A 27,596-nucleotide genomic window follows, 5' to 3' on the forward strand; every position below is an offset into this window, starting at 1 on the left:
ATAATAAGTGATAGGTATACTCACCGGAATGTTCATACTTGTGTCTCATAAGAGAACTGTGTTTCGAGAATGTTTTGTCACACCGATCACAGGAATAAAGACCCTGCTCGGTTTCTGTTGCTACAGGAGTTACTTCCAATTGAGATACAGCTTCACTTTCACCTTTTGTATTTATTTGATTTTGATTCTGAACAGATAATACATAAATTATATTATTTATATAAAGCTTTGGAATTTATATTTTCTATTTTATTATTACCTTTGTAATTATCTCTCCATTTGTAGGTGTACGTTTCGGTTCAATAGGATCACCGGCAGTCTCTTCGTCTATGACGAGAGGCGAATCCTCGAGGTCATCGTTGTCGACATTCGGGGTTGGATTATCGTCTTTCTGCTCGCAAGGGGACGAAGTATTTCTACTCGATATATTGCTTTCTTTGGTCGTTGATACAACAAATGCTTCCTTTTTGGACAAATCCAAAGGCTGCTCGATAACAGTTTGATTTCCTAGGGCTAAAGGTACTAATGCCGGTGGCATTTTTGATTCTCTTCGATCCCTAGCTCGAGAATTTTGAAACCAAACCTATAAAATAATTATATAGTAATAAATATATATGCATATTTCAAACGTGGTTCGGCAATTGTTGTGATCAACTGTACAGATTTATTAAATATTAACTCTTAATAGAAAGAAGTATAATAATTTGTAATTTAATGTAATTAATCAATGTTTTTGCGTACCTGTACCACACGAGTAGGGAAATTAATACAATTAGCGATCATGATAATCTCCTCCTTTTTAGGTCGTGGATTGATGGAATAGTAACCTTTCAGAATGGCTAATTGTTCATCGTCTATGAGCGACCTAGCTCTAACCCTTCTGCCGTTATCATTGTGAGTATGGTTGCCCTCATCCTCATCCTCCGAATCCATCTCAGAACTGTCCCCCACTTTCCTCTTATTTGATCTCGGTTGATTAACATTTTCTAATTTTGCAGCTAGACCTTCGCTCTGCGAGTCATATTGATCCAATGCGGCCCAGTCCGGACAATGTGTCATCTCACTAGACATTTCGCTATCTTGATCCTACAAGTAAGATTTTAATGTTTAAGTCAATTTCACTTCAAAAAAAAAACAAATGCGCAATTTTATATGGCTTAGATATTAAAGTTCTACATTGATTCGTGATATAATTTATATAATTGTGTAACTGTTAAATTTATTAAGTTTAGTAAGAATTGATTTTCTCTCTTTTACTTTTTTCATTTGTTATGTATTTAAGATGTATATGGAGAGTTGCGCGCCGCGAGGTAAAAGAGCCTAATCGTGACACCTTTCGGCGTTATCGTTCTAGTTTACCCCCGAATATCGGCTAAAGCCCGGCTTTTAGCCGAGTCATCGTCTCCCGCTGTCGCAGAGACCAGGACAGGCGCGTAGCGAGCGGATGCTCCGTTTATAAGCTCCGGTTACTCCGATTGTGTTCTAACTAATAAATAGTTCTGTGGCTAAACGTGTTTGAATCATTAGCTCCGGTTCTCCTTCTCTCAAATATAATATTCAAATATACAAGAATATAACATCATTGTTTAATTTTAAAAATTAAATTAATAAAGCTTGTTATTTCAATATACAACATTTAAGTTTGTTGCAAATGAGTAGATAGAACAATAAAATAAGAAAGATTTTTATATATACTAAATCTCTCATTACCTGATAATCTTCCTCAAGCTCTCGCTTCATTGTAGCCGGAGACGTAGAGAGCTTTCGCACATTCGCTTCAAGTAGCTGCTTCGTCACGGAAGTATTTACGGTCTCCAAAATCCGCCGAACAGCATCGAGACTCTGCATTGGATCCGCCGGCGCAGGGGACTCCTTGCCCTCGGTGCCTTCGGTTCCCTCGGAATCCGCCGTCGATGGACTCATCACTTCCCGATGCGTCTCGAACTGCTCGGTGATTTCGTCCAGCCGCTTAGAATGCAATTGGTTCAGCAGCTTGCCTATCGAAGACTGCAGGATATAGTTTCCGTATCCCATCATCTGAGGCAGCAACGTCGGCACGTCATAAATACCTAAGTATTAAACAAATCAGATTTAGAAAAATAAAGAAGTGGATATACGTTTGATTAAACTTTCATTTACGAATTTCTTGATAATTTTTTTTAGACAGAAGTCAGGGATCAAGTTACTTATGTAATGTTTTTGTCAAATTGTAATTACTCGATTTTCAATTAATCTGAGATATTCAAAACTAGGATAGATAAAATTTATAGTACGCTTTTTATATAAAGACATATCTAAAATAGAATTTGTAAATTATCGATTTAATTTAGTATTTGCTTAATTCTGACCCCTCAGATACTTTTATAATCAAGATTTCTAAAATTTTGCAAAAATGCAAAAGTCCATTAAAAAATACTGTTTTGTTATACTCCTATTTTTCATCTAAAAGGTAATAAAACAAAAGAATTCTTTGATTTTTCATTTCAACGATTTATAAATAATCATTTTCTCGATATTCTTTTTCATAAAAATAATATCTTCTAAATTGTTCATTAAATTCGTAAAAACTAAAAGATGAAAAAAAATCAAGAAAAGAGTGCATAATAATAACATACACGCACAAATATATAAAAAAAAAAAAAAAACAAATATATTTAGACACTGATCATTGACAAAATTACCTGCTTCCCTTGCAGCTTCCCTTTGTATTTCCTGATAATCCGAAGGTGATAATTTTGGCAAGATCGGCAAGAACGTGTTATTATTAGCTGTCAGCAGATCAACCTCGCGTCGTCCCGACAACTGCTGATGCGTTTTTTTCGATCCCCGATCGACATTACTTATAGTATTTTGTCTTGACTTTTTTAAATTCATTATCAAACATTTCTTTGCCGTCATATGGCTCGAATACGAGCCAGAATGAGAGAAACGCTTGCCGCAATTGTTACATTGGAATGGCTTCTCACCACTGTGAATGCGCAGGTGTTCCTACAAGGAAAGTCGAGTTTCAAGTTAAAAGCAGACATTATTAAGATTATATATTTGTTTCCGATAATATACAAAAAGATAAATTTGCGTCAAAAATAAAAATATAAATACTACATTATAAAACATTACAAAAAATAGTTACTCTATGATATTTAGTATATTGATGATATAAAATCAATAAAATATAATTAAGAAAAATAATATAAGATTAAAATAAAAAATAATATAAAATAATATTATGCAATGTAATAGATCATAATAACAAAGTACCTTAAGGTGATGCTTGAACTTGAAGGCCTTCTCGCAATGAGGACACTTGAACTTTCGTAAAACGGCACTTTCGTCATGACTAATCATGTGCCTCTGTAACCGGTAGACGTTGGCAAAAGTTTTGCTACACACCTTGCAGGACTGTTAAATTATTAAGAAAATAAACAATTTTATTAATATAATATAATATAATGTATATGTAATTAATCGTATAAGGATACACATGTACACTTATTAGTGAGTTGTATGCGGTTTTTATTATTTTTTTAATCTATTGATTTTTCTCACATGAAGATAATTCGTGTTTATTTATTTGAAAATGAATATTTAAAACTTGCTTGAATTCCTAATGATTTGAACTGAAGGCTCGACATGCTTATTATTTGGTGAGAATCGCTATTAACATTAAGAATCCTTAGACATGGAATGGAATGGAAGCACTATTTTTTGGATATCGCGTGTTTCCTATGCGTAACCTTACAGCTCGAATTGAATTCTATTATGACATGTGTTATTTTCTAATTCCGACAGTTGCTGAAAGATGATCTAAAACGGGAACAAAACATTCAAACTTTTTGTATAATTAAATTCTTTTGAAAACAATTTTTAACACCTGTTTTCTACGCCTTATCTTCTTACTAATCTGTTACTATATTTGTTTTATATTATGTTATTAGAATCACATGTCTATTTGTCAAATGTTTTAGTACGGAAGAAAGGCGTAAATGTAAAACTCAATATATATAAAAAAAAATTGTGTAAACACATTATTCTCATACTAAAAAAACTGATTTATGATTCAGATTAAAAATAATTTAGCTTGAGAAAATATCGACAAATTCACAGGTAAACGAGAATTGAATTCATATGATTTAATACGATTAATTCGCGAAATAATTTCTTTTATTACGATCAAAAAAGCATCGTATGATTTATGTCACTGTATAAAAGAGATATATCAAACAACAATTAGAAAAGAAGGTACACACCAAGAGATAGATGTTTAATACAAACTATAAAAAAGATCATAATAAATATGATGATTTATATATAAATTTTGCATATCAAGAGTTCTCATAGCATAAGTGACATAAAACTTCTTACGTAGAGTTTCTTATTTATTTCTTTTGTAAATTGCATTCTAAAGTACCTTAGTCACTGCTGAAACTCTAAACCTTACGTGTCATGTCTATCTCGAGATCTTAAAAAAAAAATAAATAAATAAAAAAAAAAAATAATAATAATAAAATGCAATAAATATATCTGATATCTCCTATCACCTAAAGACATTCCTATTCTCTTCTCGAAAATTGTGTGCGAAAAGCAGACAAGCGGCGCCTTTCAGCGGAAAGCTGGCTCCCGCTTTTGGAGGGGTATAATCGATAAGTTCCCGCGCAGGACGCGAACAACCAAGCCTCCCTGAGTGTGTCCTTGACGGGTCATCGCGATCACTCACCACTTGGGAGAACTGGGCGTTGAGATCGTGCTTGTCGATGGTATAGGACGTTTTGTGCGTGTCCTCGAGGTGAAGCTGCAGGACACGGACGTCCCGACAGAGGATGCCGCACTGAGGGCACCTTTCGCCACCCTGCTGCTGCTGATGCTGCTGCTTCGCGGATGATCCGCCCTCGCTGTCGCCGCCACCATCCCCGCGCGTTCCAACGCTACCACCACCTCCGTCTCCGCCAACATCGCCACTTCCTGCGGTTGGCGCTTCACCCGCACAACCTCCGCCCACCTCTGTATCCACGACACCTGCGTCGTCCTCGCTGCAGCCTGTAACACGCGGACACGTATACGACTTTTATATTTCGTCTCGGTATAGCGCGCCATTGCGCGAAATACACTAATCGAACTGCATGTTAAAACCGATATCGAGATCCCGCAATGTGCATTTATAATATCCCTTACAGCGATTTTTTTTTTTTCATTCACCGCTCTCTCTTTCAAACAATTTTTAAAAATTTATTCTTTCAATAATTATTATACTTTTATAGAAACTCTATCGCAATAATAAAAATTGAAAATTCAGACACTCATATAATCAACTATTTCTTAGAAAATTGATGAAATTAATTTTAATCAATTTTTTTCAGATTTAAATTAGTCTTCTCTCTCAATCTCTTTCCTCTTTTTATTAAGTTCTGAAAAAATATAGATTATGTTACATTGTTATATATTATATTGCACTCTGAACTCGTATTGATGCGGCAAACATTTTTGATAACGCGAGTTTCATAATATAATAAAGATAAAAACCGACATAATTTCGTTAAATTTGAATATAGATGTTATAAACACAAGATGCTGTAATAATAAACATAGAATAATCTTCATTACTCTCTGTTTACTCGTACGAGAAAAACGGTCATGAAATATTTGATAAAGTGTATTTTCCGTATAACATCAAAAACTGATCTTATATTTTAATCTCATTAATTTAATTACACCAGATAAAAATGTAATTTATTCAATTTGTATTCACGAGTATCGCTAATGAGAGCTATATTGCTATACTTAAAAGCATTTTTCACTCACAGTTTTAAATAAAGATCGAAACAACAGATAATAATTATACTAAGTTTGGATTTTAATACTACAGATAGATATACAAATAATTCTCTAATCTATTCTCATATAAAATGCAATTTTTTTTCATATATCTACAATCTCGAAAATTAAATTTATTTAATATCGAACAATCTTTTGTTCGTTCTGAACATAAATGTATATGTAATAAGTTTATGTCTTTTAATTTTAAGAGTTTATATTATTTCTGTCTTTATTATTATAATGCTCAATTACACGTCTATTGAACAATCAAATGTCCAACATAATCAAGTATCCAAAACTATTAAAAAGATGCAACTAATTCTTTTTTTTTTTTTAAATTCATTTTATTAAATATGTAATGTATTATGTATCTAAATTAAATCTCCAACAATTATAATACCTAATCCAGTTATTAATTAATAATTTCAAATAATTAATAATTAATCAGCTAATAATAATTTGAATAACGATCAATTAAAAAGGCATTCGTAGAAACGACATATCACATTTCTCTGGCAGAATACAAGATATTATTAATATTTGAGCTGCGATGGGAAGCTGTACACTCGAGGCGAGACAGTATGAAGTCTCTCGTATCCGAGATTCTCCGAGTTGGACCGCACGTGCAAGATTGGCCGCGATCAATCAACAACGCGTATCTGGCAGCGGGTATCGGTTTACACGTGCGATGCGTTGCGGAGCTAATCTCGACTATACCTTCGTCAATTACCAATATGCATGCTCGGTCATCGCATCAGTCGCATAATCCCCGGCGTGGCGCACGTGTACGCGACGCGTACAGAAACGCATCTCTAATACGTCTCTGCCCCCGAAAGAATAAAAAAGCAAAGAGAAGAAAAGAGAGACGCGTGCGCGATAGACACAATCGAACCACATAGATAGGGCGTAACGCCAGAGAACGCGGGAAGAAAATATCCGTGAGCGCTGCCAAATGTTTCGCGGCGTCGCTATTAAGTATATACGAGTGCATCCGCAAGCACCGCAATGCACATGCATCCACCGACGCCCACTTCGATGATCGAGCAATGATGATGCATCGTTCCGAAGAAAGTACATGATCGAGAAAAGAAATACCTATGTAATACGGTTGAATCATATCACAGAGAATTTTTTCATGAATAATATATATGGTATAAGTGTCTCGGATTTAAAGATAGGTCAGTCGGAGAGGTTTAATTTGAAGAATGGAATTTTAACAAGTATCTTTTATTGTTCGTTTCGGATATCACTGGAAAGTAAGGTTCTATATATTTCATTAAACAAATTTATATATATATATATATATATATATATATATATATGCGAAATATATGTATGTGTATATAATGTGATTTACTTTATATCTTTCATATGTGTAGATATTTTTATCAATCTATATCTTTCCATTTGATTTATATAACTTACAGAATCTTTTAAAACTCTATTTTATTTATAATTTATTAAGTCTTTTAAAGCATATACACATTTTAAAATACATACATTGAAAAAAATGGTTAACTTGACTAAATTACTATTTTGTTAATTGAACATATTAGTATTATACCTTTCGTTAGATTGAATATATTATATTTAATTTAAATATTTCTATATGTTTCCATTAACAAAATAATATTTAGTCGAGCGATTTAATCCAGACATATGTATATGTATATATTAAATTTTCCAATTAAACATTACTAATATTATTGACAATACAGGTACTGCAAATGATAAGTTCAGCAAAATATGTAGAATATTGTTCCTTATGTGTTACATGTATCTACAAAAAATTGTACATTAATATTATTCCAACTGTTTGTATTTTAATCAGACTCTAACACAGAAAGAATTTATTCTTAGAATTTACATCGTGGTAATCATGAGGCAATATGATATTGGAAGACTTTTATCAGAGTTTCTCTCATTAATATTTATCACAATAAAAACTATTAATATACCTATTACAATAATATATACAAAATGTGTTCGATTAATTTTCCTATGTACATATTAATATTTTTCTTGTGGTAAACATTAATCAGAAACTCATAAAATTCTTCATAATTTTCAGGATAAATTCTAAAAGAAAATTCTCTCCGCGTATAGCATGGAAATTCGAATCCCCTGAAATTAGATCAGCTTTGAGATTATTATTAATGAATCATTAAAATCGCGCGTTAAAAAAGTGATCGGATAAATTAGGCGACGTCAATGTGGGAAGATTGAATTTTCGTCTCTCGCTGTACCCGCAGCTAACTCGTTGCTTCTACTCTGCCATTGTGCGCGGCACATGATGCATAGTGGGGTGAAAAGAGATCGTCGTCGTCGTCGGGAGAGAAGCATTGTTCGGGATTCCCGTATATGTAGGTGTGTTATGCAGGAAGGGGTAGAAAAGCGGACACAGGGGGTGCGCGTTCGCACATAGAACCGATCTGTATGGAACGCGAGAGAAAAAGTGGCACATGTCGGTGCCGCTGGAGCCCGGCTAACTTTTCGGGTGCGTCCATTGTCAACGAGACCGGATTTAAATGCCCCCGACGTACAATTTCCCACCGATAATCGCACACACTCGCCCTAATCCGATGCCGACATCGACACGTCGCGTCGCACCGATCGCGATGCATTTAACCACTTGGCAGCCATGTCCAGCGTTCAATTCGATCGCGAGAACACTAATTTATAATTGTTTAATTCGTAATTAATTCTATGCCTCTTTCAAACGTCGTGCGTGCGCGACACGATTGATCGCAACGATACTCGGTATGTATTTATAGGTAATTTATTTTTTTTTTTTTTTATATTTGCCTCTTTTCTTTTAGATTTTTCCTGAAAATCATCCCAGATTGCACAAGGTATTCGAAAAGAGTTCATTTGTATGTCACCAATTTTTTGAGTTCATTTTATTGATATGAATTCTATATATGTATTTGAAAAAGAACTCAAAATTGGTGACATACAAATGAATTCTTTTCGAGTACCTTGTGCTATCTGGGATGGTAATAAATAAATATGTACATAGTAAAATTAATCAAACATATTTTATATCTTATTGTGGTAAATATTAATCAAAGAGAAAAGTTCTTATAAAATTCTTCGAATACCATATTGTCCCACGATTGCCATGATTTTCAAGGTAAATTCTAAGAGAAAAGTCTCTCTGGGTATTCTTTTAATTTAAAAAAATAGAAAATAAATAATTACGAGATTAAAATCAATCAAATCTTTGAATTTTATAAGCAATTTATATTCAAACTATGCGAAAATCAGTATTACGTATTTCGAAATTGATTTTGACAAATAATTTTAAAAACAGGATGATAAAGTTTAATCTCCTAGATTTGTCATACATACATAGTTGAATAAATTTTCAGACATTCTTTAGCGAATAGATCAGTCAGTTTATCGATAACAAATTTATTGAAACGTTTCTTTTACATCGCATAGCTTATCCTATATCGTTTTATACATATTCTAGCAAAGATGACGTCCGGATATATCCGAATATGTCAGAAGGGTAGGCATGTAAGATCCCCTATGGAAACGTCTGGAAATGCGCAGAATATCTCGTAACTATGCTTGCAATCGTGCGCGATGTGAATCTCGCGCCAGACACCGCATATTAATCTCGCGCAGATAGGTAGATATACGTATGGGTCGCTGTACGAAAACATCGTAATGAATCGATGTGTGCAAGTTCGCGTCCTGTTTTAATTAATATGCTGCTACGTGATAACTTTGCGAAGCCGGAAACGACATGGAGTAACATGAGCTACGAGCGTAATCCTTCCCTATCCTAAGTTATCGTATGGGCAGAATTATTCCATGTTTTTCAATTAAAAATTAGGATACAACAAATAATCAAATTGAATAATAAGATTTATTTGAGGGCCTTAACGAGCAAGAAATATAAAACAACTTTGTCGTTATAAAGCTGTTACAATTAATATCGCGAATTACAGCTTTGTAACAAAGTTGTTTTATATTTCTTGTTCGTTAAGGCCTTCAAATGAATATTATTGTTTTATAACACGAGCCTAAATTCAATTGATAATTTTATTAATAAAATTAAAGATATATATTCTAATAATTATATATTTTTTGAGATTTATTTATATATGTATATACCCTAAAATATGTGAGGATACGATGTTATTATTCTTTTTTTCGCTCATTTATGTTTTAATTAATTGCAAATAAATAAAACGAAAGGCTTTACTCTATTACATATAAAAATTCAATTGGGAAGTGGGCTAACAAGAAATGCAGAAAGTAGGCGCTACTATATAAAAATCATAGAATCTTTTTTAAATAATAATGAACGAGTCTCTCTTGTTCAGAGCATCTTCAACAATACAGCTGACAAAAAAACAAATCCATTTGTCTTGACCTGCAGTTCCCATCGTCATCAGCTTTCGTGGTAAATCTCCTATCGGTTTCAATCATTAAAAGATGAAAATCTAATCCGAGAATCGAACATTATTGTTTAAAAGCTGATGCAGATATATATATAATTTTTTAGACAAAAACAATAGTAAAGATAATGCGATAATAGAACTCAAGCGATTACAAATGAGACGAAGAACAAGGTTCAATAAACGCATACGTCATGGTGTCACCGATGTTCAATACAATATAATGACAAATAAGTTAGTCTTTTCATCTCTTAACGGCTGGAACCGATAGGAGGCTTACCAAAGACGAAAGCTGATGACAATAGAACTGAAGGTCAAGATAAATGAATTTGTTTTTTTTGTCACTTGGCTTGCGGAGGATGATCCGAAACAAGAACCGAAACATTCATTATAATTAAAGTCTACATAATTTATTAGTTGCGCTACTCATTTCTACACTCTTATACAATTAGCCCACTTCCTATTTGAATTTTTTTTTATATTTAATATATTAGAGCTTTTTCGTTTTATTTATTTTTATTTATCAATTACCGACTTTTCTGGTATTTTTCCCCCATTGAATATTTTATTTTCATTTGATCACATCAATAAGTTGAGATTAGAGTGTCGCGAAAATTAAAATGTCCATTAATATTCAACAAATAAGTAAGCGAAGAAATATTCTCGTTTGCATATTGAAAAGGTTTGAATTTTAAAATAAACCGGGCATATTTTGAAGCATATTAATCAAGCCACGAGGCGAACGGGAAGTCGGCTGCATCTCTCCGGATCACGTCTGCCCGCTCGCGTCTTCCACGAAGACGAACTTTGCTCGCCGTGAGGCCGATAAGACGTCGAAAGGGGTCAGAGCCGTGACCTTTCTTGCCTTCCTATGTACGCGATCCACGAAGCTCGCCATCGTTGTGGAGCTACTATGTCGCTTACGCGCTGTAACATTTTTTATTGCGAGACGAAACTCTGTGACGCTACATCGAGCGTTTCCAAACAATTATTTTACGATGCATCCATGTACCTTTTCTTATATCAAAATAATACAAATTGTCTTTTACACGTAGAGAGCTTTTGCGATAAGGTGTTTCATTTTCGAATACGATTATTTTTTTCTCTTAGAAATTCTTTACTCCGAAAATCATGGTAATCGTGGGACAATATGGTATTGGAAGAATTTTATGAGTTTCTCTGATTAATATTTATCATGAAAAAAATATTAATATGTGCATAGGAAAATTAATCGAACATATTTTATATCTTATTGCGGCTGTATACTGTAGCTATATTAATTTTATATTATATATATATTGTCCCACGATTGTCATGATTATCAGAGTAAATCCTGAGAGAGAATTCTCTCCGTGCAGAGTAAATAAATGAATTAAATGACGTAAAACGTAAAACACACATTTGCATAAAAAAAAAAGAAAGAAAAAATGGTCCCACTATAAAAATTGAAGATAAAAATGAAAGAATTCTATATATAAAGCACTCGAAGTTTCGAATCAAACTTCGAGAGTAAAAAAAGTATACGACATTGCGAAAGCTTTTCGATGCTCATAAAATAAACACTTTCTCGAACCGCGTGACGTAATATTCGATGCAATTTCGCCATCTTCGCGCTTCTCCTGAACAGGGCAGGGGTTAACTCCGTCGCGAGCGAGCGAAGACGCAGCTTCTCCGCGACTCATCTCGCGGAAAAGAGACGCGCGTACAAATGACGTCAGTGGAATGTGGAAACCGAGTATAGCAAATTGCGAGCAATACCGTGCAATCTCGGATAGCGCGCCGAGAGAGCACTTACGGCGACACGATGCCGCTTCTGCTGGGCGTGCGTGCTTGAATTGCGTGACGAAAAAGGACGATTAATTAAAGCCACCTTGTACTTCGCGTCGCGACGCGGCATCGAGAACGACGTCAAAATATCACTCGTCTGAATTAATGCTGAATAAGATTTCGATAGGAGAGATGAAATGTACGGGAGCTTTAATCAAATTGTATCCCACATTTTCGACGATGTATGTATATTTATATATCTCTTTGTTGAAATTGTGTATCTCCTTCATTACTTGGAGCTCATTAGAATAATTGGAGAAAAAGAAGAAATATATATATATATGTATTATTTTTTTAATAATTTAATTAGCATTAGGTGTATCGATTACTCAAGATTTTCACAATAATTGAATATAAAATCTTATAAATTTTGATAAAGTCAAACATCGAATCTTTTAATATATTTATCAATTTCTATATTTTAATTATACCACATAATTTTTTATATACAAGAAACATTATAAAATCTTCTAGATGATTGTTATTAGTTATTTTTTCACTAAAATATATGTATCACTGTCATGTATAATCTTGATTGATAGCATACTTTTTCCCTTATCGAAGTGACGCGTGACCTAATTTTATAAAGTTTCGCAAAGGCACGCGCGGATCTATTCGTGGATGAATTTGCAAGAAGACATTTCCTGGGATTATCTTTGCAGACGACAGTATCAATTGTTCTTTGAGAGTGGGTAGTTCGCGACACGCGATTCTCGCGGAAGTCTCTGAATTTTCGCGCAGAAACGACTAAAGATAAAATGTAACGATAAAATTTCATATCAGAAACAAACGGCTCTTAAATCATCCTTTGTAAAAATTTATCAAGTTACGTTATCAAATATTGAGAAAATCATTAATGATTTAGCAGAATAAATCTGTTTTATAAAAATATCTGAAAAAAGATATATAGTATCTAAAAAACATCCTCATCAATTTTGATTGAAATAAAAACTTTTTTACAATTTTATCATTTAAATAAGTTTCTAAGTTTACTAATTTTTAATTATTTCTCTCTCCCCTCCCTTTTTTTTCTCTTTCTGTCTACGTATATTGAAATAAATGTATAGTAGCATCGCGGAATAAATCGCGAATTATCGCTTACCAATCATACGATTCTCGTGAATAATGCGGTCGTTTACATCGCAATTACTCGCACAATCGGTATGCATATCGAAGTATTTTCTTGCGCGTTTGTCTCGTGCCATCATGGAAAGCCGCAATTTCCGGTCTTTTTTATATTAACACTAATAATACATTTATGGTTCGGCGCCATCGATTCCGCGTAAGCTTCCAGTTACTCGTTTAAATGCGCATTCCAACTCCAACACGTGAGATACATACATATATATATATATATGACATCATTAGAACTATATATTAACCGCAATGAACATATATATTTTTAGATATTACTTTAATCATTTGTTTTATAGACATCTCATTTGTACGTATAATTACCGTATATTGTCTGGCTAACAATTCTCACACTTAATTATACTTATACGTGCAGTTATTCTTGTTCGAGCGCGATTCGCGTGTAAATAAATATCTAAATTGTAATCAGAATAATTCATTCAAATTTCTATAAAATAATCCTAATTTATCCCGACAAATGTTTCGGAACCGGTAAATTGCTGACGGCTGTCCATACCTTCACCGATGAAAAACCAAAAAAAAAAGCGATCGGTAGGCAGGGTCTTACTTAAAGAGCCCGAGGAAGATAGGCGGGCGCTTACGTCATCCGACAACGGGGATTAAGTCGTAAAGGCGCGTTCGCACGGCGCGGCGCCGAAGATACGGACGGACGAGAGATCCCTGGGTCGCGTGTGCGTCGCTGCTACGGTGCGAAGTAAACGATTTCTCGGAGAGGTCATTGAGCTTGATAGGGCGCGGGCGGCCGCCATCTTCCAGAACGTTAAAACCACTTCGACGCGCTCCCATAAACGAGCGGGAGCGAAGCGACGCGGCGCGGTAATCCGCGCTGTCCTACCAATCAAAATTATTGAGCAACCGCGCGACGCGACGTACAGACCGGTCCTGTGTGCGCGGAGAAGCGGAGGAAATCAAATAAAACGTGCCCGAACGATCCGGCACTATCGCAACATCAATGAAAGAGTGGAGAAGGCAAAGATGGCGGATCTACGAAAGGAAACCATGTTTATGCGGTTGCGGTGTAAATTTACGGGGGAATCCCTCGCGCCGGTCTCTCATTTTCGTTCGAGTCTGATATGACTGACCGAAGCTGAAAATTCATTTTTATTCTTGGCGAAGATGCCGAGGAAGATATCTAAGTCTAAGTACCCGTGACTTTTTTTTTCATTTGTAATGTTGTATGTTTTTATAACGAAGCTTTAGATAAGAATTCTGTCGGCATATTTCTGACGTTAATTCATATTAATTTTTTCTTTTAGAATTCACCCTGAAAATTATGGTAACCGCATATGGGATAATATCGTATTGAAAGAGAATTTTATGAGTTTCTCTGATTAATATTTATCACAATAAAAAATATTTAAGTATTATAATATATTTAAATATTATATATATATATATATATATATATATATATATATGACATCGTTACACATTTCTAATGTGTCAATTCAAAATTAACCACGCGGGATTTTTTCTTAGAATTTACCCTGAAAATCATGGAACCGTGGGGCGATATGGTATTGAAAGAATTTTATAAGAGTTTCTCTGATTAATATTTACCACAATAAATAATATATAATATGTGTGTATATAGTAAAATAAAGATTTACCACAATAAATAATATAATATGTATATAGTAAAATAAATCAAACAAATGGTATATCTCAGAATTCTCTCTGTGAAAAAAACATCGTTTATTTGCTTCCTCTATCTCTGGGTCTTATTTTATGAAAAAAAACCTTCTCTTTTCCAATAGCTTAATAATTCGGAAATTATTGATATAATACTTCAACACATTAATTACCTAATGTGCATTATGAATATTCATAACGCATTATATTTTGTAATGTTCGATAACGAACGTTAATAAGTACACAAACAGATCGGATGTATGCGGTACAAAACAAGATACGCATTACGTAAATAGGTGAAATAGTTAAACTATTTGATAATCGCGTACAAAAAAACACATTCGTTTAAGAATCGTTGTCTGCGAGAAAAATATTTGAGTTTTTTTCCCAATTAAACTGCTCAAAGATAATATTGAACTGGACTTTATCTATTTGAAGTCGCGTGAATCATTTTATCTCATATAAGAATTCGTCTCAGATTCATACTGGAAACTACATCCAAAATTAAAAGACGAATGCTTATTACAATGTTGAGAAATACTGATCATTTCTGCGTTTACTTATAAAGTTAAATATAGAGGTTTCTATCATTTTTTTTTTTAACTAAATAACTTATTGCAGCAGACTACAAAAATTATTAAAAAAAAAAGTTGAATCGCGATAACAAATGATGACAATATGTTTTAAAGAACGTATACCATATGCTCAAAAAGGATACAAGAGATTGTTCACAGATAATATAACCTTAGGCTATATTAGTTCCACTCTAAAAAATATGGTGAACCTTTTTGCGAGAACAATGTACTTTTGTGCATATATATGCACACATGCTACATATATAAACAATATTGAATTCGAAACTTTTTTTAATGCATCAATAAAGTAACGTAAAAAAAATCCATGTTGATTTCACAAAACGTGAACAATTTTTTTCTGACTCGTCGTTTCTTCGCAATCAATTTGAAGTTTAATTTTCTTCCATATATTTTTTGTTTTCATATATAAATATAGAAAAAAGTATGAAACACCTCTATATTATCAAAAATTAAATTCTGTAATTTGTAATGTTTTAGAGAGTTCAAAGTTTTAATATATTATATTCAAACTAAAGCAAATACTTTGTTTTTAAATGTAATATATATTTTTTATTGTATCTAGTTTTATAAAAATTTAGTTTTGCGTTATTTTTCTAGTTTTTGCCTCTTTATATCATTTATTTATGCAAAGAAGGAACTTCTATTAATTTTTCTTTTTAATAAATCTCTGAAAATTCTTATATATCCAGATAAGAACTTTGTTTGTCTAACGAATTTTTTATATAGACGATCTATGCATAGAAAACTGTTTAAACTCAGCTGCGTTGGGCACAAACTAGAAACAACGGCGCTTTTCTATGCACGCGTAACTTTTGTTTGGCGATTGTAGCCTTAGAGACGAAAATAAAAGCCGGCGCGTATTCGAGCGCCAATATTAGGAATAGTTAAATATTTTCGTACAGGGCACGACTTCGTTGTTACCTGACTCGATGTGTAATCGCCGGTCACACATCCGTGGTATATCACACGTGTGTTTCTCCACTGGCGTTTACTGCGCGAGAAACACGCCGAGTTGATTTTTGACTTTCCGCGAGTTTCAAGTTACGTGCTTCGACGAGTTCTTACACGAGATCGACGTTTCCGAATCGTCTGTAGGAAATGTCTCCCTCTACCTTTTTCTGTATTTTTATTCACAAAGGTACACGGAGAGAATTTTCTCTCTTAAAATTTACTCCGAAAATCATAGTAATCGTGGGACAATATATGGTATATTGGAAGAATTTTGTTAAAAGTTTCTCTGGTTAATATTCATCACAATAAAAAATATTAATACGTGTTTCCGAATCGTCTATAGGAAATGTCTTCCTCTACCTTTTTCTGTATTTTTATTCACAAAGGTACACGGAGAGAATTTTCTCTCTTAAAATTTACTCCGAAAATCATAGTAATCGTGGGACAATATAGTATGGTATATTGGAAGAATTTTGTTAAGAATTTCTCTGATTAATATCGCAATAAAAAATATTAATATGTAGTAAATTTTACTATGTACATAGTAAAATCAAGCAAACATATATTTGTTGTAAATGTGGTAGATATTCGTATTTTTCACAATCATGTGATTTTCAGGGTAAATTCTAAAAGAAAATTCTCTTTGTGTAGAATTCTAATCCTCTCATCGGGATAATCTTCCTCTAAATTCTAAACGTATAATTTATATATTTTTTCCTTTACTAATATCTTTTTAGATAAATCACATGTTTTTTTTTTAAAGTATTATATGTATATTATAGTATTATAAAATCTCTCTCTCTGTCATAATATTGGAAATTTATTGTGGAAGATAATTGTAACATATTTCTTAAAAAATCTTTTTTTACACCTTTGCACGAAAAAAAAATCTATTGGAAAAGAGAATTTTTTTATGGAATAAAAAGTAATTGTTTCAAAAAATAAATCATTTCATAATATTCCATAATTTTGTTATCACTAAAGGTGGAAATTAAATAAGATTGCAAAGATTATAGAGCTATTCCTTCAAAGAAAAGATTTTTTTTTTGCAAGACCCTTCTTTTCGTTTTTCTTTTAATTAAAAAAAAATCAAACAAATTCTTATTTGCTTTTAAATATTTTTTTAACGAAAAAGATGCACTGAAATTTTGCTGTCGCAGTATATTTACAAGTGAGATTAAAGATTGTTTATTTAGAGCAAAGTCAACACATTGAACTTTGAAGATTCCGATAATTTCATCAAAGCGTAATTAAAGATTACATTCAATGTAAATAAGAATTACAAATGTAATCTTTATTTCGTGAAAGTTTTTTTCCTTGATAATGTACAGACATAATTCTTTTAATTATCTAAAAAATTAATACTCATTTATCCGCGTATGTATATCGTGTGAAACATATCAATCGCACTAATCTATAGTAATCGTGCAATAAGAAAAAGTATTTTCTTTCATGTAATCCACTAAAGTGATATGCGACTAATCGCGCGTTTGCGAATGGCGAACAACGCGATGAGCCGACGACCAAGGTCCAGATAAACTGACGTGACGTATGGTGACGAGAATGGTAAGATTCATTAACGAATAAATCGGCCAAGGTGGATCTTGCGCCTTTCATGTATATATATACACATACATATATACCTATGACTGCATGTGTACAAGGCAAAATGAATAAAGCCAATAAATTGGACGATATTATGCAAATATAAATTATGCACAAACATGAGTTATAAGATCGAAAACTGGAAAAATTTTATACGTTATACGTATATATAGTAAAATAAAATTTTATTCTGATCTTAATTCATTTAATGTGTGATAATTAAATACTCGATCCGCAAAAACAAAAAATCCAATTGTAACAAAATTGTTTGTACCAAAATCTAATAAAGTGTCTCGAGTCATTTTCTCAATATATATTTTTACACTGACAATTTAATTTTATTTAATAATTTAATTATTTTCCACAGATAATTTTAATTGGTTTAATCTACGTTAAATATTAGGAAGAAATAACTCATTTCTACATAATTTAGTAATTCTTGTACTTGTAACCTTTGCGCGAAATTCGAATGAATAGAAAAACAGGGACGATATAAATAATACGAAAGGTATAAAGACGGGGGAATTTTTCCGTAGGAGGACAAAATCCGGGGATAATGTTGCGTCCGTATTGATTTTCACGAAACGCTAGACGGTGGACAGTTGACAGTGGAGTCAATCGCAGATGCTGTCCCGTCCATTAAACGCCGCCTTATATCACGCAGCCGATATAGGTCGCGCACGTGCAGCCGCACGCGTTCTGCGAATTTTCGCGAGACTCGCATCGAGTCGAAAACCAGATGACGAAGTCATCTACGATCTTTCGCGTCCTCCGCCTACGCAAAAATAAGTCAAATTTCTCTTGCACAGAGTGTCTCAACTCGTTGCGCGTTCAATTTAACTTACGAACTTTCTGATTCATTTCAGACTGATTGATGAAATTATGAAATGTATATATACATATAATGCAAGTTTAACGTTACATCGTTAATATGTACAGGATAGGTCACGCTTGTTAAATCCATTTTTTAAGCTATGAATACTCCAATTAAAATTTACCAACTTTTTCTCCAAGTTAAACTTTGGAACTGCAAATTAAAATTTCTCACGTTCCTCATTTAATTTCACATAAACTTCGAGATTCAAGATATGATTACTAATAAGTAATATTAAAAATTAAAATGTCATTCGCTTACTATACAATTAATATTTTTTTGACACTTTGTTAACAAAAATTTAGTTAAAAAATTCATGTAGCTCGTTTACATGTTTAGTAAACATCTAATATATGTATACATATATGTACGTATATCTAGATTTTCTCTCCCTAAGACTGAATAGTCATCATGCTCAGTCAGCTATTTTTGTCTAATTAGATAAAAGAAAATCATGTACATGCTCAGTATATTTTGATATACATACACTGAAAAAAATTTGTTAATTTGACTTAACCGTTCAACTAAATTACTATTTTGTTAATTGAACACACACATAAGAATATTTAAATTAAATATAACATATTAAAACTATTAAACAAAATGTATTTGTCTTAAATACTAATATATGTTCAATTAACAAAATAGTAATTTAGCTGAAAGGTTTATTAGTCAAGTTAACCAATTTTTTTTCAGTGTATTTATCATATCCGATAATCAATTGAGTAAAAAATATTGATATTCTAGTTTTAGTTCTCTGTATTTTTTAATGACTAAATTTCAAAGAAATTTAGCTGATTTATCATTTTCCTAATTGTTTCAACTTGCAATAATTCTGGATGAGTGCAATAATTCGTCATAATTGATGTGTATTTGCGCATATTATTGTATTATAATTAAATTTAATAAATTTAATACCTAATTAAAAACTTATTGTTGCTCATAGCAAAATATATTAAAGGAGAAAATATGTAAATTAATATAAATTAAGAAAAATTATTTTTCAAGTATATTTAATATTATGATTTTAAATTGATCAAGTTGAATAACTAAAAATGTATCGTTATTAAAAAATAGCAACATGTTGAAGAAAATATATGTAATATTAAATATGTAAAGTATGTAAATTTATATAAACTAAGAAACATTATTTTTTAAATGTCTTTAATATTATGATTTTAAATTGATCAAGTTGAATAACTAAAAATGTATCGTTATTAAAAAATAGCAACACGTTGAAAAAAATATATGTAATATTAAATATGTAAAGTATGTAAATTTATATAAACTAAGAAACATTATTTTTTAAATGTCTTTAATATTATGATTTTAAATTGATCAAGTTGAATAACTAAAAATGTATCGTTATTAAAAAATAGCAACACGTTGAAAAAAATATATGTAATATTAAATATGTAAAGTATGTAAATTTATATAAACTAAGAAACATTATTTTTTAAATGTCTTTAATATTATGATTTTAAATTGATCAAGTTGAATAACTAAAAATATATCGTTATTAAAAAATAGCAACACGTTGAAGAAAATATATGTAATATTAAATATGTAAAGTACATATGTAAATTTATATAAAATAAGAAAAATTATTTTTTAAATGTCTTTAATATTATGATTTTAAATTGATCAAGTTGAATAACTAAAAATGTATCGTTATTAAAAAAAAAATAGCAATATGTTGAAGAAAATATGTAATATTACATATGTAAAGTATATAAATTTGTCTAAATTAAGACGTTTTGTACATATATTTAATATTCTATTAAATTAAGTAATGAAGAAAAATAACAATATAGCAATCTATCGAGGGGGAAAAGTAGGGACTCACCCTTGTACGAATTTCGGACGAGAGTCATGCTCATATTCGTGCGAGCCGGTGCCTCTCGGGGGTTACGTCCGGCGGCTTTTCTTCCTCTTCTTCCTCCTCCTCCTCCAGTTCCGGCTTCGGCTCGTCGACGTCGCGGCCAGGTTCCGTCCTCCGGCGTGACACGTCAGCTCGATCCTCGCCTCACGACGACGAGTTCGTTGTCCATCGGCGTTCTAAGGCACAGCGGCGCATCATCATCATCGCTGCAGCTTCTCTTCTCTCTCTCTCTTTCTCGCGCGTCTCTTCCCTTTCAACTTGCCCGCGCGATAACTCAACTTGGTCGCGGAGGCGCGCAGCTCCACCGTTTTAATCACTCCTCTTCCTTTCTTCTATTATTTGGTCATCCAGCCTCCCTTCGCCACTTCTGTCGCGGCTCGAAACACGGACCGAGACGAAGAACGACGCACTACCAGGCGACGATGTGCGACCGACACCGGACATTTGAAGACACGTGCGACCCGTAGGTTTGGTTGTCACTATCTCGGAGCTTGCACTTGGCTCTTGTAAGAAAAGCTTCGCGCTGGGAGATCCTGACGGGACGGAATCCAACAAAATTCCAGAAGGGCGTCCGTTCCTCTTCTTGTTCGACGACGACTGATGATGAAGATGATGATGATGATGATGATGATCGAGAGATGTGGGTTTTGTACGGGGAAAGAGCCAGTTCCAGCTTCGTGATCCACGAAGAGATGAAGAAACGTCAGTTATTCGTGGGTACTTGCTCCGACTTCCTCTCCTCGTGATTGCGATCGTTGTCGGGACGGTGTTGAAACGCGACGATCGCGGCCAACTACGCTTTGTAAATAATCATTGCACTCCCGCGTATTCTCGGGCGGACGCGTGGAAACGCCGAAAAGAGAGGGAGGGAGAGAGAGAGAGAGAGAGAGAAAGAAAAGGGAGAGGCAGCTCGATGTGCACGATGGGTATCTTTACGGAAATATCGCGCACAAAAAAGTGTACGCTCCTTTTTCTTACTCTTCTTCTTTCTTCACCTTCTTCATCTCCTCCTCCTTCGTCACCTTTATCTTCCCGATGAAGAGAAAAAGGGAGCACTCCCGAACTCCTCGATACGACAAAAGACGGACAATGAGAGACCGAGAAAAGGAGACACACGAAGGCGGAGAGATATTCTACACGGTGGAGGCTGGGAACAGGAGAGAAAGAAAGAAAGAGACAGAAAGAAAGAGAGAGAGAGAGAGAAAGATGCGGAGGAACGGCGGTGTGTCAAGACATAGCAAAGAGGATAGTGCGATGAGTGCACAGGCAGGTAACAAGGCAGAAAACGATTCGGTGCGTTACTAGCAGCCTCGCGCCGAGTAGAGAAGCCAGAAGCACCGGTAAAACACGATTCCCTAACTAACACACACGGAGACAGATCGGGGACTGCTTTGGAGTTTACTATAGGATGGGACGGATGGTGATGGCGGCCGTGTAGCCAGAGTAGTCGGAGCCACCGCCCCCATCGCTTCATCTCTGTCGGCGGAGAGAGAGAGAGAGTGCGCGCGAGCGCACTCCGTTTTCCCACCACGTCGAGTCCGAACCTCCTCTTCTCTCGATATCGAGATCAGTCTCCTCTCCCCCTTCTGGTCCGATGTACGACGATGGACACGCTGGAATCTCTCTGTCTCTCTCTCTCTCTCTCTCTCCTTCTCCCTCTTCTGACGCTCTTAACCCTCGTGCGCTGTATAAAAAAAATATGTAAAATTACATAAATAATAAGTGGAAAATTATCGTATTCGAGGAAGTATAGTACTACGAATAAAAATGACTATTCTATACAAAATATTAATTAAAATAAAAATTAAAATCATTGAATATTTTAATAAATTTCTAAATATATAAATTCTAATTAACCTAAAAAAAATAATTATTCCATATTCAGATAAAAAAATTAATGTAAAACCTTCTCTAAAATATTCAATATTAAATCCTGAAACTAACTCTGACTCACCCTCGATAAAATCTATAGGACTTCGATTTAATTCAACAAAAATCCTAATAAAAAATATAATAAATAAAGGATATATAACTATACTAAATATCATAAATATAATTGACAATTAATAAAATCAAAAATCTCTCTATTATTAATATAATAACTAAAATAATTAAAATAAATCTTTAGCTGTGTGAATCAGCTCAATCACCCTATAAAAATTATTATATACCATATCCTCTAATATAGTTATAAAAACAATTATCAATAAAGTAGAATAAAATTACATATACGATAAATAATAGAAATGTTTACCTTTTCATTATATATCATGTAATTTTACATATTTTTTTTACAGTGTGGCCGATGAGATCCTCCACCTACGGTGTGTACCACCTCTCTCTCTCTCTCTCTCTCTGGGGCAGGGAGATGTTATCCTCGAGCGATCCGTGCGTGTATCCGTCTGCCGTGCCGTCGCCACATCCCCTACCTGCGTCGCGTCGCGTTCCCCTGCGTCAACGTCGCCGACGTCGGCGTGCGCGTCTCGCGATCAACGCTAGGAGCGTAACGATAGTCCGAGCGCGCCCTGCTCCTCGTCAGATTTATTCCGTTCGAGTGCCCACGGCTGGACACGCCGCGTTTGACAGGCCTAAAACAGAGAGTTCGATTGAGATCATTACGTGCGTTTTCGAATTTTATAATCGAGCGGAAGTGGAATTTACAAAATTCACATGACTTCACGCGACTTCAGAATTTGTGTATATGAATTCTGTAGAATATTGATATATAAGTAGAAGAATTGCACGTTACGAGATGAAACTTCGAAATCCTCGGCCAAAAGAAATCGTGAATATATGTCATATTATAATAAATATATATGTATATATAAACATAGTCTATTAGATTCTGTATAAATATTAAAATGATTTTGATAAAATATACGCAGAGAGAATTGTCTCTTAGAATTTACTCCGAAAATATCATGGTTAATCGTGCTTGGAAGAATTTTATGAGTTTCTCTGATTAATATATATATATTGTCCCACGATTCCCATGATTTTCAGGATAAATTCTAGGAGAAAATTATCCTGAAACTAACTCTGACTCACCCTCAATAAAATCTATAGGACTTCGATTTAATTCAGCTAAAATCCTAATAAAAAATATAATAAATAAAGGATATATAACTACTAAATATCATAAATATAACTGACAATTAATAAAATCAAAAATCTCTCTCTTATTAATATAATAACTAAAATAATAACTAAAATTATCTCCTAATATAAAATAAAATATTAATAAAATTATTCGTCGACAGTAAATTTACATATGTTTCTCCAAAGTGTGCTCCAAATAAGTAAGATTTCGTTTCTTCGTGATTATTTTGATATTTGACATATTGCGTTTTTTTTTTAATAGTATTTTCTAAACACATCGTCATGGAAACAGTGAAATACCGAATCTCTCGTAATGAGCGCAGATTGGAGAGAAAGCAAATTTACGAGCAAATTTCCGGTATAGCGGTGGCTCCGAGTGGCTCGTTCATGGATTTATCGACAAAGCAGCTTCTTATCGCGATGCGCTCATTAACCGGAAACCACGGTATCTTTGGCTTCGGCTGACACGCAGTCGTTGTTGCTCCGCTCTTTATCTAAATAACAAGTGAAAGGATGCGCATGCCGGTATGGTTGCTTCCTACGAAGCGATATTTTCTCTCTCTTTCTTCTGGTCGGCTCCATATTGGGAAAAAATAGTGCGCCGAAAGAGAGAGAACTTTGATACGGACTGACCTGCGTGCTATCATAATGCGGGAATTGAACAGAAGCTGCTTTCTTTAACCCTTTTGAGATCAAAGGTTCCACCGTGAACCGAGTTGTTTCTACATATATACGATTTAAATATTTTTCCTTACGCGATACTATATGTCTTGTAATTTTTTAAAGGTGGTCCTACGTTTTTTCATATGACCTAAAGTTGATAAGAATGATTGCGAAGCCTTCTACTACTATATAATATAATAAGTTATCAGAGTAGTTTTTTTGATAGTGGTGAAAACACAAAAGATAGCTCTATATAAACAAAAAATTGATAATGAATGGGTCCAGCATATGTTTCTTCTAGATTCTAGACTAAATGATTGAAAGGACTTTTCTCTTTAAAATGATATGAATAAAGCTCGTGAATATATAAATATTAGTTCTGTTTTTCAAATTCTTAAATCTAAAAAAAACCGTGCATATCACAAATTGAATGAAAATTAAATGTACAAATGCAAATAATTAAATTAGAAAAAAATCGGGGCACGTAAAAAAAAAAAAAAAACTGTGTTTTAATAATTATTAAAGATTCGATGAATTTGTTAGTAGACTTTAGATTATATGCAAATTGCATATTTGTTAATTTTTGCATATTCTACGAGAACATTAATAATGTGAACAAATTATAATGTTAATTAATTAAAAACATAATTTGTTTACATTATTAATATTTGCATAGAATATACAAAAAGTAACAAATATGCAATTTGCATATAATCCAAAGTCCATTTATTTTGCATTTAATTTTATTTAATTAATCATAGTAGATAAATATTAATCGAATCTTTAATCTCATCAATCTAGTTTGCAGCAATATAGGTATTAGCACTGCGTAGAAATGCGTTATAGAGAATGCAGGATCGATTTTTCTGAAATATTTATACGATGCGCATGGCACGTTTAACGAGGTTAAACGCATAACGTTAATTATGCGGTGAGAAGTGGCGCACGATAACGTCAGCGCTTATCAGCATTTAATTCCCTTGACTTTTCACCGCAGTGAAGTCCGCACGGAGGGATTGCTTTATGTATGCTTTATAATTCGCAATGTGCGTCAAACGCACGTCTGTCTCAATAAAATCTTTTACTTATTCCTTCATTTCGACGAAATAGCAGTAGCCATTAAGCCATGAGCTTCTCGATGACATTTCTTTTTTCATATAAACATCAGACAACAATCACATATGTAAATTTTATTCGAAAATTCTAATTAAAATCTTACATTTTATATGTCATTTTTGTTATTTTGTTTCCTTAAATTTTCATCAATCATATTAAGTTTAGAGTTTTTGATATTAATTTAATAATATTAATTAAATTCATATTAAAAACTCTAAACTTAATATGTGATTTATGAAAATTAATTTAACATTAATTTTTAATATTAATTTAATGTTATCGAAATCTAAACTAATTTTAAAGATGATATTTACGACGTAGATGACAATCTCTCTCTCTCTAGCATTATATTAAAAAATATTTATTTCGAGCTCTAAATGCAAGTCTCAAAAATATAACGATGTGTTAGCTTTTAACTACAAACAATATATATTACTAGAATCGGTTTATATAATACTATTGTGTTCTTCCTCGAATTACAGACTTTCCGAGAAAGGAATGCAAACACATTTTGCTCTATAAAGAAATGATCCGTCTTATACAGATGAAACCGAGCGTAAATATGATAACAACGTGAATTGCATTATCGCTCGTTGTCAATAGGTGAAGTCGCTGGTGCCTTATTAAGACCTTATCTATATATTGCCATTAACGTATATACGATTTATAATTTACGTATGGAACGTACAAGAGATAAACCTTCAATCTTTTCGACAAAACTCCATCTTGTCATAATGAAATAATATTCTGAAAGAGGTAGAATCTTTTTTCTTCGATACGAAGAGATTAAATATATTTTCCATAAAATATTCCCACAGAACAAGAGGTTTCTTCCCTCCCTACATAAACGCGTACAAACTCCGGTTCGTTCAAACTCCGATCCCGTCCAAGCGATGACGTAGTTGATCAACCGAGTCACGGCTTCTTCCAAATTCAGCGATCGGAATCAATGTAACGATTCAGCTTCCCTCTCGACGTCTCTCATCTCGCATCGCGATCCTCCTCTCCCTCTCATCTTCTCGAACACGTCCGCTTGCTCCGCGTTGTTACGTCGAACGCAGCGAGAAGCGTGGTAGCGACGCACTGTCCGTTACTATTATTAGTGTGCAGCTGCCTGCGAATTACTGAATGAAAACGGAGGACCGCTTCGGAACAATGTCCGAGAGAAAGAGAGAAGTGGACTCTCTCTCTCTCTCTCTCTAGTCGCGCGCGCGAATGGCATTGTTAAACAACAGGCAATGATCGTAATCGGAGCCGAACTGCTCCGTCTCTCCTGCGTGATAGATATATTGCGGATTAATTGGTCCCCGTTTGCGTACTTTCTTCCCCGGGTCCTTTTCTCTTCATCATTAAATTCATTTTTATCGCGAATGTACATAAGAATAGGAACGATATTTAAACTGCATTGAACAAAAATTTGTTGACTTGAATTATAAATTTTAACTGCAAATATTATATTTTGTTAATTGAACATAGAAAAATATTTAAATTAATGTAACATAGTAAATCTTACGAAACGTATATATTTGACTTAAATATTAATATATGTTCAATTAACAAAACAGTAATTTAGTTGAAAAGTTTAGTCAACTTGACAAATTTTTTTCAGTGTGATTTTTATCGCGAATGTAAAAATAGGAAAAAAATGGTAATTAATTTTAAATTCCGAGAACCTAATCTGCGATATATTTTTATTCTAATTTTCTCACACTTTGAAACTTTGAGCTTTTAGAGTGACTTGTCAAAAACCTGACATGACAAGTTAATCTGTTTCGAAATATAGCTTCTTAAATCTTTTTGAATTTTTTCCAAGCCAATTTCTCGGGTGTGTCAAATGTAACTTAACTTTCAAAGGATTAACATTTCAAACAGCATCAAAGTCGAAACGTGTCTAAAATCGAGGCATACATCTTTAAGATGTCTTAGGATATCTTATATCCCGACTTTGGATTTGCTGTCTATTGTATATTGCT

General features: G+C 33.4%; 1 protein-coding gene across 1 annotated transcript in view; it reads right to left on the bottom strand.

Moving 5' to 3' along the window:
• The window catches only part of zfh1 (Zn finger homeodomain 1), a 29,400-nt gene extending 6,235 nt beyond the window's left edge, over positions 1 to 23,165 (bottom strand). The window contains exons 1-9 of the mRNA XM_029302451.2: positions 23,000 to 23,165; positions 20,710 to 22,429; positions 4,715 to 5,034; positions 3,259 to 3,399; positions 2,682 to 2,988; positions 1,711 to 2,069; positions 742 to 1,086; positions 260 to 583; positions 25 to 187 (exon numbers count right to left, since the gene is read on the bottom strand). Of these exons, the coding sequence (XP_029158284.1) occupies positions 25 to 187; positions 260 to 583; positions 742 to 1,086; positions 1,711 to 2,069; positions 2,682 to 2,988; positions 3,259 to 3,399; positions 4,715 to 5,034; positions 20,710 to 20,743 (1,993 nt within the window). The 5' untranslated portion in view covers positions 20,744 to 22,429; positions 23,000 to 23,165. The remainder of the gene's footprint in view (positions 1 to 24; positions 188 to 259; positions 584 to 741; positions 1,087 to 1,710; positions 2,070 to 2,681; positions 2,989 to 3,258; positions 3,400 to 4,714; positions 5,035 to 20,709; positions 22,430 to 22,999) is intronic.
• Between the last annotated feature and the right edge of the window lie 4,431 nt (positions 23,166 to 27,596).

This window comes from Nylanderia fulva, unplaced genomic scaffold (genome assembly GCF_048542155.1).
Source record: "Nylanderia fulva isolate GAGA-0341 unplaced genomic scaffold, ASM4854215v1 Scaffold30, whole genome shotgun sequence".
Classification (NCBI taxonomy): Eukaryota; Metazoa; Arthropoda; class Insecta; order Hymenoptera; family Formicidae; genus Nylanderia; species Nylanderia fulva.